Below are 13,811 nucleotides of genomic sequence, written 5' to 3' on the forward strand. Positions count from 1 at the left end.
TTTTTCTGCAATGAGGAGAATTCGGAACTGGCTGCGGTCAAAGATGGGAGGAACAAGATTTTCCTCACTTGTGGTTCTTCACATTGAGGACGACATAATCACACAGCTGTCACCTGAGGGGATAGTGGAGTCGACACATATGCGGAACGTAAAAAAAGGCGTCTACTTCTGCACTAAGGTAGGACACTGGTTAATAATATTGTAGCGTGTTCAAGTAACCAAGGGATATAGTATCAAATAAGTATAAGATGTGCACAGTTATGATAAGTTTTACAGTTATGTAATGCACTGTTGTTGGGGGGAGAGACCGCCCCTTCCATATGAGCATGAGGCGTGCATGACGGGACGAGTTATGTTCGTATGTGGAAAAGTCATACAGTGCGGTGAATGCTGGCTTTATTGCTACTGTATCCCTAGCACCCCACGCAATAGTTGGGACTGTGTACTGATGTCAGTAAAAAAGGTTTGCCCCCCCCAAGCGCAAATGTCAAACTCCGCCTATAAGCTGCACGTCTTCTGACTGGCCACAAAAAGCGTGACCACATCACCCCAATTCTGGCCTCACTACACTGGCTTCCAATTCAGTTCCGAATTGATTTTAAAATCCTTTTATTTGTTTTCAAAGCCCTAAATGGGCTGGTTCCTGCCTATATAGCCAAACTCCTCCATCGCTACACCCCAGCCAGAGGTTTAAGGTCTGCTGACCAGCTGTTGCTGATAGTGCCCAAGACCAGGCTCAAAACCTGAGGTCACTGAGCCTTCGCAGCAGCTGGCCTCAGGCGCTGGAATAGTCTGCCCCTCCATGTGAGGTCGGCCCAGACACTAGGGTTTTTTAAATCCTCACTAAAGACTCACTTCTTCTCCCAGGCCTTCTAGTCAGAGCGGAGCATGACACCTGACTATTCCCTGTGTTTTTGTTTTTTATATTTCTGTTGTAAATTATTGTCTTTTATTGAGATAGTAATGTGTTTTTATTACATGTACAGCACTTTGGCTCAACCTGACTATTCCCTGTGTTTTTGTTTTTTATATTTCTGTTGTAAATTATTGTCTTTTATTGTGATAGTAATGTGTTTTTATTACAAGTACAGCACTTTGGCTCGACCAAAGTCTTGAACCAGCAAGACCAGCCTGGCCAGCTTGTCCAGCCTGGTAAACCAACTAAACCAGCCTAACACCAGCTAAAACCAGCCAAGCAACCCGGGAAACTGGCTATGGACGTTTGTTCACTTTCTTCTAGCTCTTATTATTATTTATAACATCTGTTTTTGTGTTTAATCCATAGAGCTGAGTATGAGCATTTCCCCTCCTGGATTGAGCCAGGAGGATCTATTACTCTGTCAAAGTAAGCCTGGTTTTTAACCTTCTTTAATGTTATATTGAACTGGTGTTTGAGCTGGCAACTATTATGTTGCGTTTGTTTTTTAAAAAGAATACTGTCCTCTAATGCTTTTTTAGTTTTATTTTCTGTCAATAGTTTTCTTGTGTGCAGATTGTGGGCATTATAATTGACTAAGTGTTTGTGTTACAGGCTCCTCTCCCTCTGGGGGAACCTTGTCTGCTTTCAGTGTAGGGACTGCATGGTGTGACACTTTAAAAGGGTGAGTAAACTAACTCACTGTAATAATTTTGTAGAAGTTGTGCTTTGAGTAGTGCGTGCTTTTGTTCTCTTTTTGTCCCTCACAGTTAGCAGGCATTGTGACCTAGTGGACCAGACCTGCCCATCTGAGGAGGGAAAACCCACCATGTAATAGTGTAAAGTATGTTTACCCGTTGACTGCTGCTGAACATTGACATTTTAACATGTATATTTGTGAAATAAAGCTGCATTATATTTGGTAATTCATGCCTCTGTTATTGTCCTTGTGAAGGGAAGCCCCACAATCTGCAAAACAACTTTGGATTTAGATTGAGGGTCCACAGGTTCCTCCATCCCCTCAGCAGGAGTTGGTGTTGTCAGCTATTTAAAGGGGACCCCAGCCACAGTACCGCATCAGAGACAGGGTGTGTTCACTGTTGGCCTAATATATTATTGGTCAACTGAACTTGGCTAACGCTAAACACAACCACACCTTAACATAAGCAAAAACAGTCTACCTGCTCACCTGGTGATGGCCCACTATATGGGTAATAGTCAAATGACTGCCACAAGGCCTTTCTATGACACTGAATAGGAACAGACCACAGCTCTGATTTAGGAGATCTTGCTGACCAACTATTGCTGAGTTGATTTAACAGAAAGCCTCTTTAAAATGAGATTATGTTTCTCAGAAGAAAGAGAAATTGTGCCTCATGTTTAAAAAAAAATCTAAAGTCTGCAAGCCAGACTGACTCTTTTCACTTTTTTAAGGTTACACCAGCAAACCCTTGTACCCAGATGCTAAATTACCACTTAGCTACATTTTAAACATTAAATACTTTTCTATAACTTAGAGGCTGCACTGTCTGCTGTTCAGCAAAAGTTAAGGAGACTGGCTTTAAAGGTGAAATGTGCTGTCAAAGTGTGTGAATAATGCATTGTTTCCTTGTCAATAAAGTGAACCATTATGTTGCATATATCACAAACACAAAAAGGACTTTCATACACACAGTAAGTGTACATCTGTGTCTTTATTGGGGCCAAAGGGATGTTAACAGAGTAACAGGTGAACAGTGACCTGGTTCAATAAGATGTATGTAATATCTCAGTTGATAAACACAAGTTATGCCAGATGCACAAACTGAGGGATAAGAATAATAATGGAAATCATTCCATGTGTGATCAAAACCGTAGTTGGTGTGGACAGTCTTCTTTTCCATCATTGTTGGGCTCTCCTGAACTCTAAGAGACAAAGATAATGAACCCTAAATTGCTCCTGATTGCATGGCGATCAGTGTGAGTGTGAATCTTGTTCTCCATTAGCAGGTGCATGCACTATATGAATGTGTGTATCCTGCTGTTCAGCTTGACTTATGTCAAAGACATTTGAGGGGTCACGAGAGTGGAAAAGTGCTATATAAATGCTGCCAATTTACCATATACACTATTTCTATCTCCTTCCCTCCTTCCTTTCCATGACCTTTGAACTGAAGCTGATACTCTAGTTTTGGGTTATTTCGGGAGTTTAAACTTGTAATACTGTTGTCCAGGGTGTGGTCCGTTTGCATTAGTCAACAATGCACAGAAGGATTGTGGGCACTTTTGTTTCACTCGGTTATTTTCCAGTACCTCTTCAATCAAATAACACACAAAGGAAAAACCCAAGAAGTTTGACTTTTTTTTGAAAATGATGATCAATTTGATTACTTTTGATTGTTTTTGCTTCCCAACAAAAACCAATAATCATTCATTTTATATGAATTGCATTGAAATCTAAGACGCAGGTGATGATACACATGTCTGTTACCATGCTGCCAGTTTTTGAGTTTCACGCCATGCCTGCCTGAATATACTCTATGCAAGCACTACGGTATATTGAATCGTGCTATATATATATTATACTCTGTAATCTTAACTATATCTGATAGCTCAAGCCCTCCTTTTGTTAGTCTTCCTTTAAAACAACAGAGAGAATGAATGTCTTGTTTATCAGAAAATAGTACTGTTGAGTACATTTTAGGTTTGTACGTTTACGTCCATGTGAAAGATAAACATGATAAGTAGAGTCCCTGTCCATTAAACACCTGTTATTCCCAAAACCAGAAAAAGAGTGATGGTACTTTTCCCAATAAATCATGTCGCTAAGACTAGGCTCATCACTTTGAAGCATTCCTAAATCAAATCTGTGCAAAAGTTAATGTTTATTGAACAAAATAACACAAACAATAACCAAAGCAGGACTATATGGTCAACAGAAAAGAGCAAGTTCAGCCCGTTGGTCATCCATACACCAGGTGCCGTAAATACCTGACCACATCCATGTGATCATTGAATGATATACAACTGTGTGTGGTTAAAACAAATAAGTATAATACCAGGAATAATGAGCAACGGCTAAAATCTGTGGATCAAAATGTTATAATAATGCATCATCAATATTATTTACTAAATGTATTTATGATATTTAAAAAAAGGTGTAGAAATAATTCCTTTGATTAACCCCTGGAGCGACCAGTGTGAATATGGAACATTCATGAAAATAAAGGTTAGACAAAAGGACTTCTGTTCACACACATATACAAGTTTACATCTGTGTCTTTATTGTTATCATGTTAACAAAACAGGTGATCACGTAACATCTCAGCTGCTAAGGACAAGTTGTGCGAGATGCACAAACTGAGGGAAAAGTTGCTGAACAACGCACATCATTCCACTTCCCTCGAAAGTTGTTGACTACACAGTCTTCACTTCGTCCGCTGTTGTTTGGTTGTCTATACCAATTGAAATACGTGGCTACAGACCCATCAGACCACATCCATCTTCCTTCTTTGGCGATGTCATGGAGTCCGATCCATGTTGCTCCCGCAGCAGGGTCAGAGATTTCGACCATCAATTTCACAAAATTCTCTTCCTCTGCACTGTGGATAGACACCAGGTTGCCTCCCTGGGACACACAGTAGAGCTCTGCATCAGCCCAGCTCCTCTCCGTGTTGGAGTACTTGTAGCAGCGGCTGTTGAAGGAGTACCAGAAGGAGGGACAGGGGTCTTGCTGTTGGTCCATTTGAGGGTCATCTGAAGAAGACACAGCACCCAGAGCCAGGCCCAACAGGAAGAGGAAAACCAGCATGATGATGATGTCACCGTCTCTGTCTGTTAAAGTTGCACTGAACCGTTAGAGAGGATGGAGATTGTGAAGCTTCAAGTGACAGGCTGCTTCTTATATATGTGTGGGAATGTGATGTCATTGTCACGTGACGTGATCACATTACCGGTGACCGGTAAAATGTAAGTTATAAAAGTTTTTCTGGCAGTTTCAGAAAACCTTTCTCTTGGCTGCACGCTCACCATTATCTCCCTCAAGGTAGGACTCCTAGGTTTAAGGTGGTTTTATGGTCTTTTCAATGAACCTATGGAAGGGTCTCAGATCAGTTTGGATTTCATTAGGGCAAGATACGCTTAGACCAACTTAGCTGGTCAACCAGCCTGACCAGCTAAGTTGACCAGCTTGGCTGGTTTAGAGGGGTTTTGGACACTTTAGCTGGCCAGGATGGCTGGTTTAGCTGGTTTAGCTGGTTTAGCTGGTTTAGCTGGTTTAGCTGGTGCACCAGCTAAACCAGCCAAATCAGCCACCAGCTAAACCAGCCATCCTGGCTAGCTAAGAAAAACAGCAGAGACTAGCATAGTATGCTGGGCTGGTCACCAGCATCCATCTATCACCAGTTTATGTTTAATAATAGTATTAAATATACCATGCTGGAAGCTTACCAGGATTCCAGGTGACCAGCATACATTGTTTAAATACTGGTGTGATTATTTAAACTAGAGAACATAAATATATTACAAAGATTCATTGTGTCATGTATTCTGGTATCTACCAAAATAAAGACATTGTATAGTGTTCATAACAGTATTTTAATTTAATAAATAGCTAGTTATTATAATAAAATACACAGTAACAATACAAATAACAACCAACCTGCAAATCAACCTACACATCAAAATAAATATATTATCTAAAACGGGTGCATTTGATTTAAAAATAAAAGCAATAAATAGAATTCAATATTTAAATGGTAACAAAAACAGTAACACTATGCATGATAAGAAAAAGGCAACAAAGAAAGTGTTTTTTGTTTTTCCTTGTTCATGTCCATAATGTTTCCCATTGTGTAGCGTCCAGCCTTTCCCAATCTGGCCTGCACTTCTGTCTGTTGAAGCCACTTCTTGAAGCCAACTGAAAAGAAATGAACAGATATAAGTACACTGTAAAAAGAAAACTTGACATTTACGTTAACATTTGGGCTGCTGTGGTTGCCAGAACGGTTAAAGTATGGTAAAATACATTACAAATTACAGTTGGTTGGCATAGACGTTACAGTCAACAATTGCTTACGGTGAATTACAATGGCAAAAAAAAATAGAGCTAGTGTACACGGTGCAGCTATATTATCTGGGAAATAGAAGAATCGGATCAGGGTTTGGTATTGGCAGACAATCAATATCAAATTAATCGGATCATTATTAGTAGCAGCACTTGATCACCGTTGTTGACTTGCAGCCTAAATACAAAGATAACTCCACTCCTCTTCTACCACTCTTACCTCTAATGAGCCTTGGTATAACTAGTGTCCGAGTCATAGGGTCCAGAACTGACTGAAGACATGTGGAACAGACTCATAGGGTCCAGCACTGACTGAAGACATGTGGAACAGACTCATAGGGTCCAGCATTGACTGAAGACATGTGGAACAGAGTCATGGGGTCCAGCACTGACTGAAGACATGTGGAATAGAGTCATAGGGTCCAGAACTGACTGAAGACATGTGGAACAGAGTCATATGGTCCAGAACTGACTGAATACATGTGGAACAGACTCATAGGGTCCAGGACTGACTGAAGAAATGTGGAACAGACTCATAGGGTCCAGGACTGACTAAAGACATGTGGAACAGAGTCATAGGGTACAGAACTGACTGAAGACATGTGGAACAGAGTCACAGGGTCCAGAACTGACTGAAGACATGTGGAACAGAGTCATAGGGTCCAGAACTGACTGAAGACATGTGGAACAGAGTCATAGGGTCCAGAACTGACTGAAGACATGTGGAACAGAGTCATAGGGTCCAGAACTGACTGAAGACATGTGGAACAGAGTCATAGGGTCCAGAACTGACTGAAGACATGTGGAACAGAGTCATAGGGTCCAGAACTGACTGAAGACATGTGGAACAGACTCATAGGGTCCAGAACTGACTGAAGACATGTAGAACAGAGTCATTGGGTCCAGAACTGACTGAAGACATGTGGGACAGAGGACAGTCATGGTTCCATGTACAGGGAACTGGAACTTCGAACAGGTGTTTTCAACCTTTCTGCCTGAAGATTCACAAGTTCTTGATCAGGTGTTTGATGTGGGCTGGCATGATCCTTTCTGCAGTGATAAATAAAGAAAACATTGTTAATAATAGTAATGATGCTAACAACAATAATATTAGTATAACTATTTATATAGCACTTAAACAATTGCAAAGTGATTCTCACAACAAAAATAAAGAACAAAACAATACCAACAATAAAAAAACAAATGATTATAGGAATGTTAAGAGACAAAGAAATGATGAACATTCTGAGAGGCCGATTACAAAAGGTAGACTCAATGGCTCTTGATGACATCAATGAGCAGTCCCAATAGATGCTGTTGTATAAAAAGAAATAGAATAGGACCAGATTTATTCTATTTTGTGTTGGATGATTTGCTGATGGATGTTAAGATGTGTTTTACAATTATAACACAAATATTATTGTAATTGGAATCAAAAAGATTGCAAATCATAGTTTTAATAAAATCACTAGAAATATAGGATTTATTCAACAGCAGTAAAGCATTAAGTTGCTAAATTAACGTACACTGAACTGTAAAACTTACCACTATTTAGGAAAGGATCAGAATCAGAAGGATTGACTAGTAGGACAGCGAAGAGGTGGAGAAGGTCTCTGTCATGTACAACCATTGGTAGATGTTACACCTGAAAGAAAGATAAATTCACTTTTGTACGTCTTTTATACATGAGTATGTGTCCCCGGTGTGTCAGGGAACTCACCAAGTGTCAGAAAACACAACCCTCTCTCTTTTCCTCCATACCCAAATCTCTAAAAATGGGGCCGCAACGGATCTGATACAGACTGATACAGATTTGAAATATCTCTGATGTCAGAAACAAGGAGCTCCGCCTATATGGGCAACTCTCCACCTATCAGGGGAATGGGGGGTTGCTGTGGCATGGTAACAGCATGGTAACAGCATGATAACAGCATGGTAAGAGCATGGTAACAGCATGGTAAGAGCATGGTAACAGCATGGTAACAGCATGGTAACATGACGCTCGTGCCTCGCCCCCTTTTTGCAGGGGGGCGTGGTCAGCTGCAGCTCATTTGCCACAGAATCAGCCCTTGCAAAAAGGGCTGGAATACAGCAAATAGAGCGAAATGAGGCATGGCTAAAATGCATGATCTGTTTGGTATTTTGAAAAAAAAAACTTCACAGACATGTTTTATATATATAGGTATGGCCCTACAATATATTATTCAAATATAGCATGATAGGTCCACTTTAACGATCTTCACTCCCCGACCGTTAGTGCCAGTCAAAACCATGTGTTATACCGTTTGGACTGTCCGTCTCTTGTCGCTTAGACGCTTAGTTCTCTCAGAGCCGTGGCTCAATGACTGTACTCGTGCTCTCAGGCGCACCTGCAGGCGTGCAGAGAGAAAATGGAAAAAGGATAAACTCCATGTCTCCCTAGAAATCCTTCGTGCTTGCCTTTCCGACTACCAGACGGCAGTCAAAGCAGCCAAAACAGAGCACATTTCTCTGTTAATCTCCAAAAACAGCCATAAACCTCAGGTTCCTTTTAATGTCCTCAACTCTATTATTAATCCCTGTGATGTTTCTTCAATTGTGCCATTGACTACTCTCTGTGATAAGTTTCTTACATTTTTTATTGAAAAAGTATCTGCTCTTAGGCTAGCCCACACTAGTGCTATCCCAGATCCTGCTCCTTTTCTGTGCCCTGCTGTCCTCGACCACTTTGAGCCTGTATCCATCTCTTCTCTCTCGGATGTAGTCAAGCACCTGCGGCCGACAAACTGCACCTCAGACAGCAGTCCCTCTCGCCTTCTCAAAGATGTTTTCGAATCAGTTGGAGCAAGTATTTTATTACTAATAAACACCTCTCTTGGCTCCTGATGTGTCCCAGCTACCTTCAAACATGCCGTGGTCCAGCCACTAGTTAAAAAGAAAAATCTCGACCCCTCCATTCTCGCAAATGTTAGGCCCATCTCCCAGCTACCTTTTTTATCTAAAGCCCTGGAGCGAGTAGTCTATGTCCAGCTGCAGTCGTTCTTAACCACGCATGGCATCCATGAAAAGTTTCAGTCTTGCTTCAAACCTATGCACAGTACTGAAACAGCCCTTTTAAGAGTTTTTAATGATCTGCTCCTAGCCACCGACTCAGGTAGCCCAGCTGTCCTGGTGCTGTTAGACCTGACAGCTGCCTTTGACACTGTGGACCATAGCATCCTGTTGTCACGGCTTGAACAGTCCACAGGCATCACAGGCTCTGCCCTTGCATGGTGCAGGTCCTACCTGACAGACCGTAGCTTCTCAGTGCAGCTAGGTGCCTTCTCCTCTGCTAAAGCCCCTCTTACCTGTGGGGTTCCCCAAGGCTCTATCCTGGGCCCCATCCTCTTTTTACTGTACATACTGTCCCTAGGTTCAATTCTCACTAAACACAATATTCCCTTCCACTGCTACGCCGACGATGTACAGATCTATCTGCCTCTCAAAGCAAATGTCAAACACTCACTACAGCAGTTGATGGACTGATTGATAGAGATAAAATCCTGGCTGAGCAAAAACTTCCATAACCTCAACGAGAGCAAAACTGAGGTCATCTTTTTTGGAACCCAACCTCCAGCCTCTCCGGTTGATATTCTGGGCTCTCTCAATGAAAACATCCTCCCCTCTGTCATGAACCTTGGAGTGACCTTCACTTGCACTTTTAAATTCGACAAGCAGGTCAGCACCATAGTCAAATCCTGCTTTTTTTTAAAATAAAACTAATGGCCAAGACCAAGTCATATTTATCTTTTAAAGACCTAGAATGGGTTATTGATGCCTTTGTTACCTCAAGACTGGACTATTGCATTGTATGTACTATTGTATGTACCAGGGCTGTGTCTCAGGTTGGTTATATTGAATCCTTGCGTCCCTCACTTGCGTTGTTTCCCTGGGTTTAGTCCCTCCCACCAGGGAAGCATGGAGAGACGCAAGGAAACCACGAGAAGCAGGGAAATTAGTTTGAAGAGCAATAGAGTGGTGAAGTCCCTCCCCTTCCAGTGGTCCTCCATGGGACCTTATTTCGAAAAAATTATGTATTGAAGTCAATGGAGAGAGAAAGATTATCTTTCGATCCCGTTTGAATTGTGCCACGAATTACACATATGATGTTTGTCAATTTAAAAGATAATTTTGCAAGTAAAAAAAAACTTCTCCACTCTATTGGACGTCCTTTCCTCCGGAACGTCACGTGAAGCGACGTCCGTTTGTGATGACACCGCACAGCTGATGTCTGCAGCAGCTCTGTCCCCGTTGTTTTCACACATACCCCCGCCTCTGTTAGTACACATTTACTGACGTATACATTTGTATCATCTGTTGTAGACCCAAATAAATAAAATAAAATAAGAACTCTTTCTCAAAAAAGATAAACGCCATTCTTAAAATGTATAAACGAATAAAGCGATCATGAAAATGTTTCCAATAAATTAATAAAATAATTTTTGACCACTTTGTTGTTCAGATTTATCACATATTTGTAACTAAATTATACATTAATTGAAACAAAACACGGTATAAACTGAGGAGTGACTCTCGTGAGTTTCATGTATTTTCTTCACTCCGCTGCAGGCCCGGTTCTACGGGGGTGCATAAGGGTGCATTGCACCCAGGGCCGCCCCTCCCTACAGGCCAATCACGCAGGCTGCATGGGGCCTCGCCTTGCGCAGGGGGCCCCGCCCAGAGGGCCTCAGCTGCTGTGCGCAGTTCTCCGCTCAGTTCTCCGCGCACCCCCGGCTGACACGGGAGAGTGAGAGGTGACAAGGGGAGCACGTCTGTAACCCGACACCGTTGCAATGAATCGACATCTGACCAATCACGGCTTTGATACGGCCACTAGTGCAGGTGAAGAGATGTCGGTGAAAAGACAGTTTCAGTCCGGCGCAAGCTAGAGGGAAAAAAAAAAAACTTGAAGAAACTAGAGCATCACTCGAAGGTGGGTTATTGTCAAATGTATAACTTGCGAATGTTGTATAAGTCAAATTGCCAATTGCCATATTAAAACATCAGCTGCAATTCACGACATGAAGAAGGCAGTCTCTGCATAGCATATAGGCCAGGCATCCTCAAAGTCCGGACTCCGGTCCGGATCCGGACCGAACCACAACTGTCTCTGGACTCTGAGCAAATTATACTTTTCATATGTATTATCTGTATGTCTGTGTTATCTGCGAGACATCGCCACAACGCAACGAGTCAAAATGATCCGCTGACTGCAAACAGCGCTCTGCATGTCCTGTTCCACTGTCTGTGTGTGTCTGTCAACGCATTGATCCAATCACATTCAGCATCCCGTCAGCGTTTTCCCCCCCCAAACAATCTGCGAATCAGAGGCACAGTAGGGCGGGTCTTCGCGGAATGCGGGTGGGAAAAATGTGTGTCTCGTCTCTTTCAACCTGTCTGAGTCAGAGCGAGAGTTAACAGCTCATCTAGTTCCATCTGTACTGTAGCTAGTAGCCTAGTTTCACCTACCGGGGTGGCAACTGACACCCTAAAAATAGGCCTTACCACCCCAACTTTTGTTTTGAAAGAAAAGTTGTGGCTCATCGGATATTTATGAGAGAAAATCTCTAATGTCCGAGTGCAAGTGAATGCAGCACAAGATGCACGTCATGTAACCCCTCCCCTGGTCCTGGCGCGAGCGTGGAAATATGATTGGCGGCGATTTCATTTGGGGAGTGGGGACGGCGCAAAACGAGAAGCATTCGGACCGAAGCACTGAAGGAATGAGGTGTTTGCGGTCTACACTGACAGAGAAGAGACTGTGAGTGTGGCTGCACTCAGCATTGAATCAAAACGCACTAAAGCTGTTGATCTGTTGATCTGTTTGTGAGGCGTTTTGCTGAACAAAATGGTAATCGCCGCATTCAGCTGTAATAGACGTGTCAACTTGATGCTCTGCTCACGGATGAGCATACACAACTATTAAGATGATGACCTTACGTGTGTAAATATATGTTTTTCTTTGAGGGGGTCTGCCCCCAAAAAACAGTTTTAAGTCCTGAGAAAGTCAAATAAGACGGTGTGTAAAACTACACTGCCCAGCCAAAACAAAGTAACCACTTTGATTGAACTAGGCCAGTAGGTAAGGACCTTCCACTGGATAATAACTGAGTATAAAAGAATGCATGACTGAAGTGATGCAGACCATGTTGAAGGCACACAAAAAGAGGAAATACCAGGTCAAATCAAGCAAATCCCCCTCTCAGATTCCACAGCAACCAGAAGAACATAAAGACTGGCTGGTGATTTGATTAATCAGCTTTGTGATGGAATAAAAAATGCACAGTGCATTTCCTTAGCTGTGGATGAGTCCACTGACACCACTGACAATGCTCAGTTGCTGGTGTTTGTGAGTTGTTATGATGAGGCAAAGGGGGAGTTTGTTGAAGATGTGTTGGGCCTGACGAACCTCAGTGGACACACAAGGGGGAATACATTTATAAAGCAATAATGGGAATGCTGAATGAAAGAGGGTGCAGCTGCCTTTATTCATAACTGTGCAGCTCTTACTCTGCGACTCTGAGGGGTCAAGCACAGACACAATAACAATGAAAACGGCTGCATACAGATTATTTTTGTTTTTGCAACCTCGTGTTAAGAATCTTGTTGCAATTGTTTAAAAGTTTGAATGACCGTAATAAACGGACCTTTGTCTTATTGAAACATTTATTTTGGACCTTTAAGATTTGTATTTGAGTACCCCTGATATAGGCTAATGGAGATGCAGTTATTTCCAGCATTCTTTATTTAACATTCATTTAAGTATGTTATGCCTTTTATCTGCTAATGTACAGGAGGAAGAGAGATAAACTGTCTGTCTAGTTGGCTTACATAACAGTTAAAGTTTACAGCCTAAAAAACATGGAGCATTTTTCCCCCTTATATTCATTTTTATGTCAATTTGCACATTTCATGGTGATGCTCAGCCTCTCCCCTTAACTCCTAACAGTCATCATCATGTCAACCACAACACAGAGAAATACTGATAGCAATGTGTGTGTAGTTGTTGATACATTGCTGACAGAGGGAAATACGTTTGAATACAGATTTAAGAAATATCAGTTTTTGAGCATGTCATAAGCATGTTTTGTCTTGACTATATTACAACTATATTATAATAAAAATAATATAGTATTTATATTATTGAATTGATTATGATTATTATTAGTAGAAGTAGTTTATTTGCATTAATTATATTTTAATCTTTTTGAGGCTAGTATTTGGCAGGAAATGCAGACGTATTCACCTGTAAACGCATACTGAACGACATACATGCACAACCATTTACCTCACTGCATAAAAAAGTGTTGATAATAATAATAAACAGGAATTATATTTGCAAAGTAGCCTACTTTGTTTCCAAAATGTTTTTTTTTCACTCCTGTCGGTTGCGGGGGGCCTCATCTCACAATGTCGCATGGGGCCCCAAGTTGGCCAGGGGCGGCCCTGATTGCACCCTCAGTTGAGTCGCTATGCACCCTCATTTTAAAAATGTAAAGTGAAAAAACTAAAAAATGTAAAGTGAAAAAAAATAAAATTAATTAAAAGTGAAAAATATTACATAATAATAATAATAGTAATAATAATAATAATAATATAGTTGAAATAAAATAAATTGTAATTGTGTTTAAAGAACATTGTCTGCTGCATTTATTTGGTCAATTTAAACGGTAAGTCAGGTGCGCATGACCTGTGCCGCTGCACGTTCGTCATCTGCAAGGTGCTTACACAGCAGTCAATTATGGACATAAAAAAATGGTTAAAACAATCAGCCCTTATCGACAGCAGTAACACTGCATATACTGCAGGTAATAACAATTCAGATCATGGCGA

General features: G+C 41.4%; 1 protein-coding gene and 1 long non-coding RNA gene across 2 annotated transcripts; one reads left to right on the top strand and one right to left on the bottom strand.

The window, feature by feature from the left end:
* The first annotated feature begins 899 nt into the window (after positions 1–899).
* On the top strand, positions 900–2,987 carry LOC117556696. Its single transcript, XR_004570609.1, has 3 exons — positions 900–1,345; positions 1,532–1,760; positions 1,872–2,987. It is a non-coding gene; the product is annotated as an uncharacterized LOC117556696 (long non-coding RNA).
* Positions 2,988–4,156: 1,169 nt separating this feature from the next.
* Positions 4,157–4,778, bottom strand: LOC117556695 (ladderlectin-like). Its single transcript, XM_034232180.1, has one exon. It carries the CDS (start codon positions 4,704–4,706, stop codon positions 4,227–4,229), a length of 480 nt encoding a protein of 159 aa, XP_034088071.1. The 5' UTR covers positions 4,707–4,778; the 3' UTR covers positions 4,157–4,226.
* Positions 4,779–13,811: the final 9,033 nt, after the last annotated feature.

The sequence above is a fragment of the Gymnodraco acuticeps genome, unplaced genomic scaffold (genome assembly GCF_902827175.1).
Source record: "Gymnodraco acuticeps unplaced genomic scaffold, fGymAcu1.1, whole genome shotgun sequence".
NCBI lineage: Eukaryota > Metazoa > Chordata > Actinopteri > Perciformes > Bathydraconidae > Gymnodraco > Gymnodraco acuticeps.

Excerpts from the sequence above, each read along its gene's own strand:
- LOC117556695 (XM_034232180.1), bottom strand. The coding sequence starts at position 4,706 with ATGCTGGTTTTCCTCTTCCTGTTGGGCCTGGCTCTGGGTGCTGTGTCT.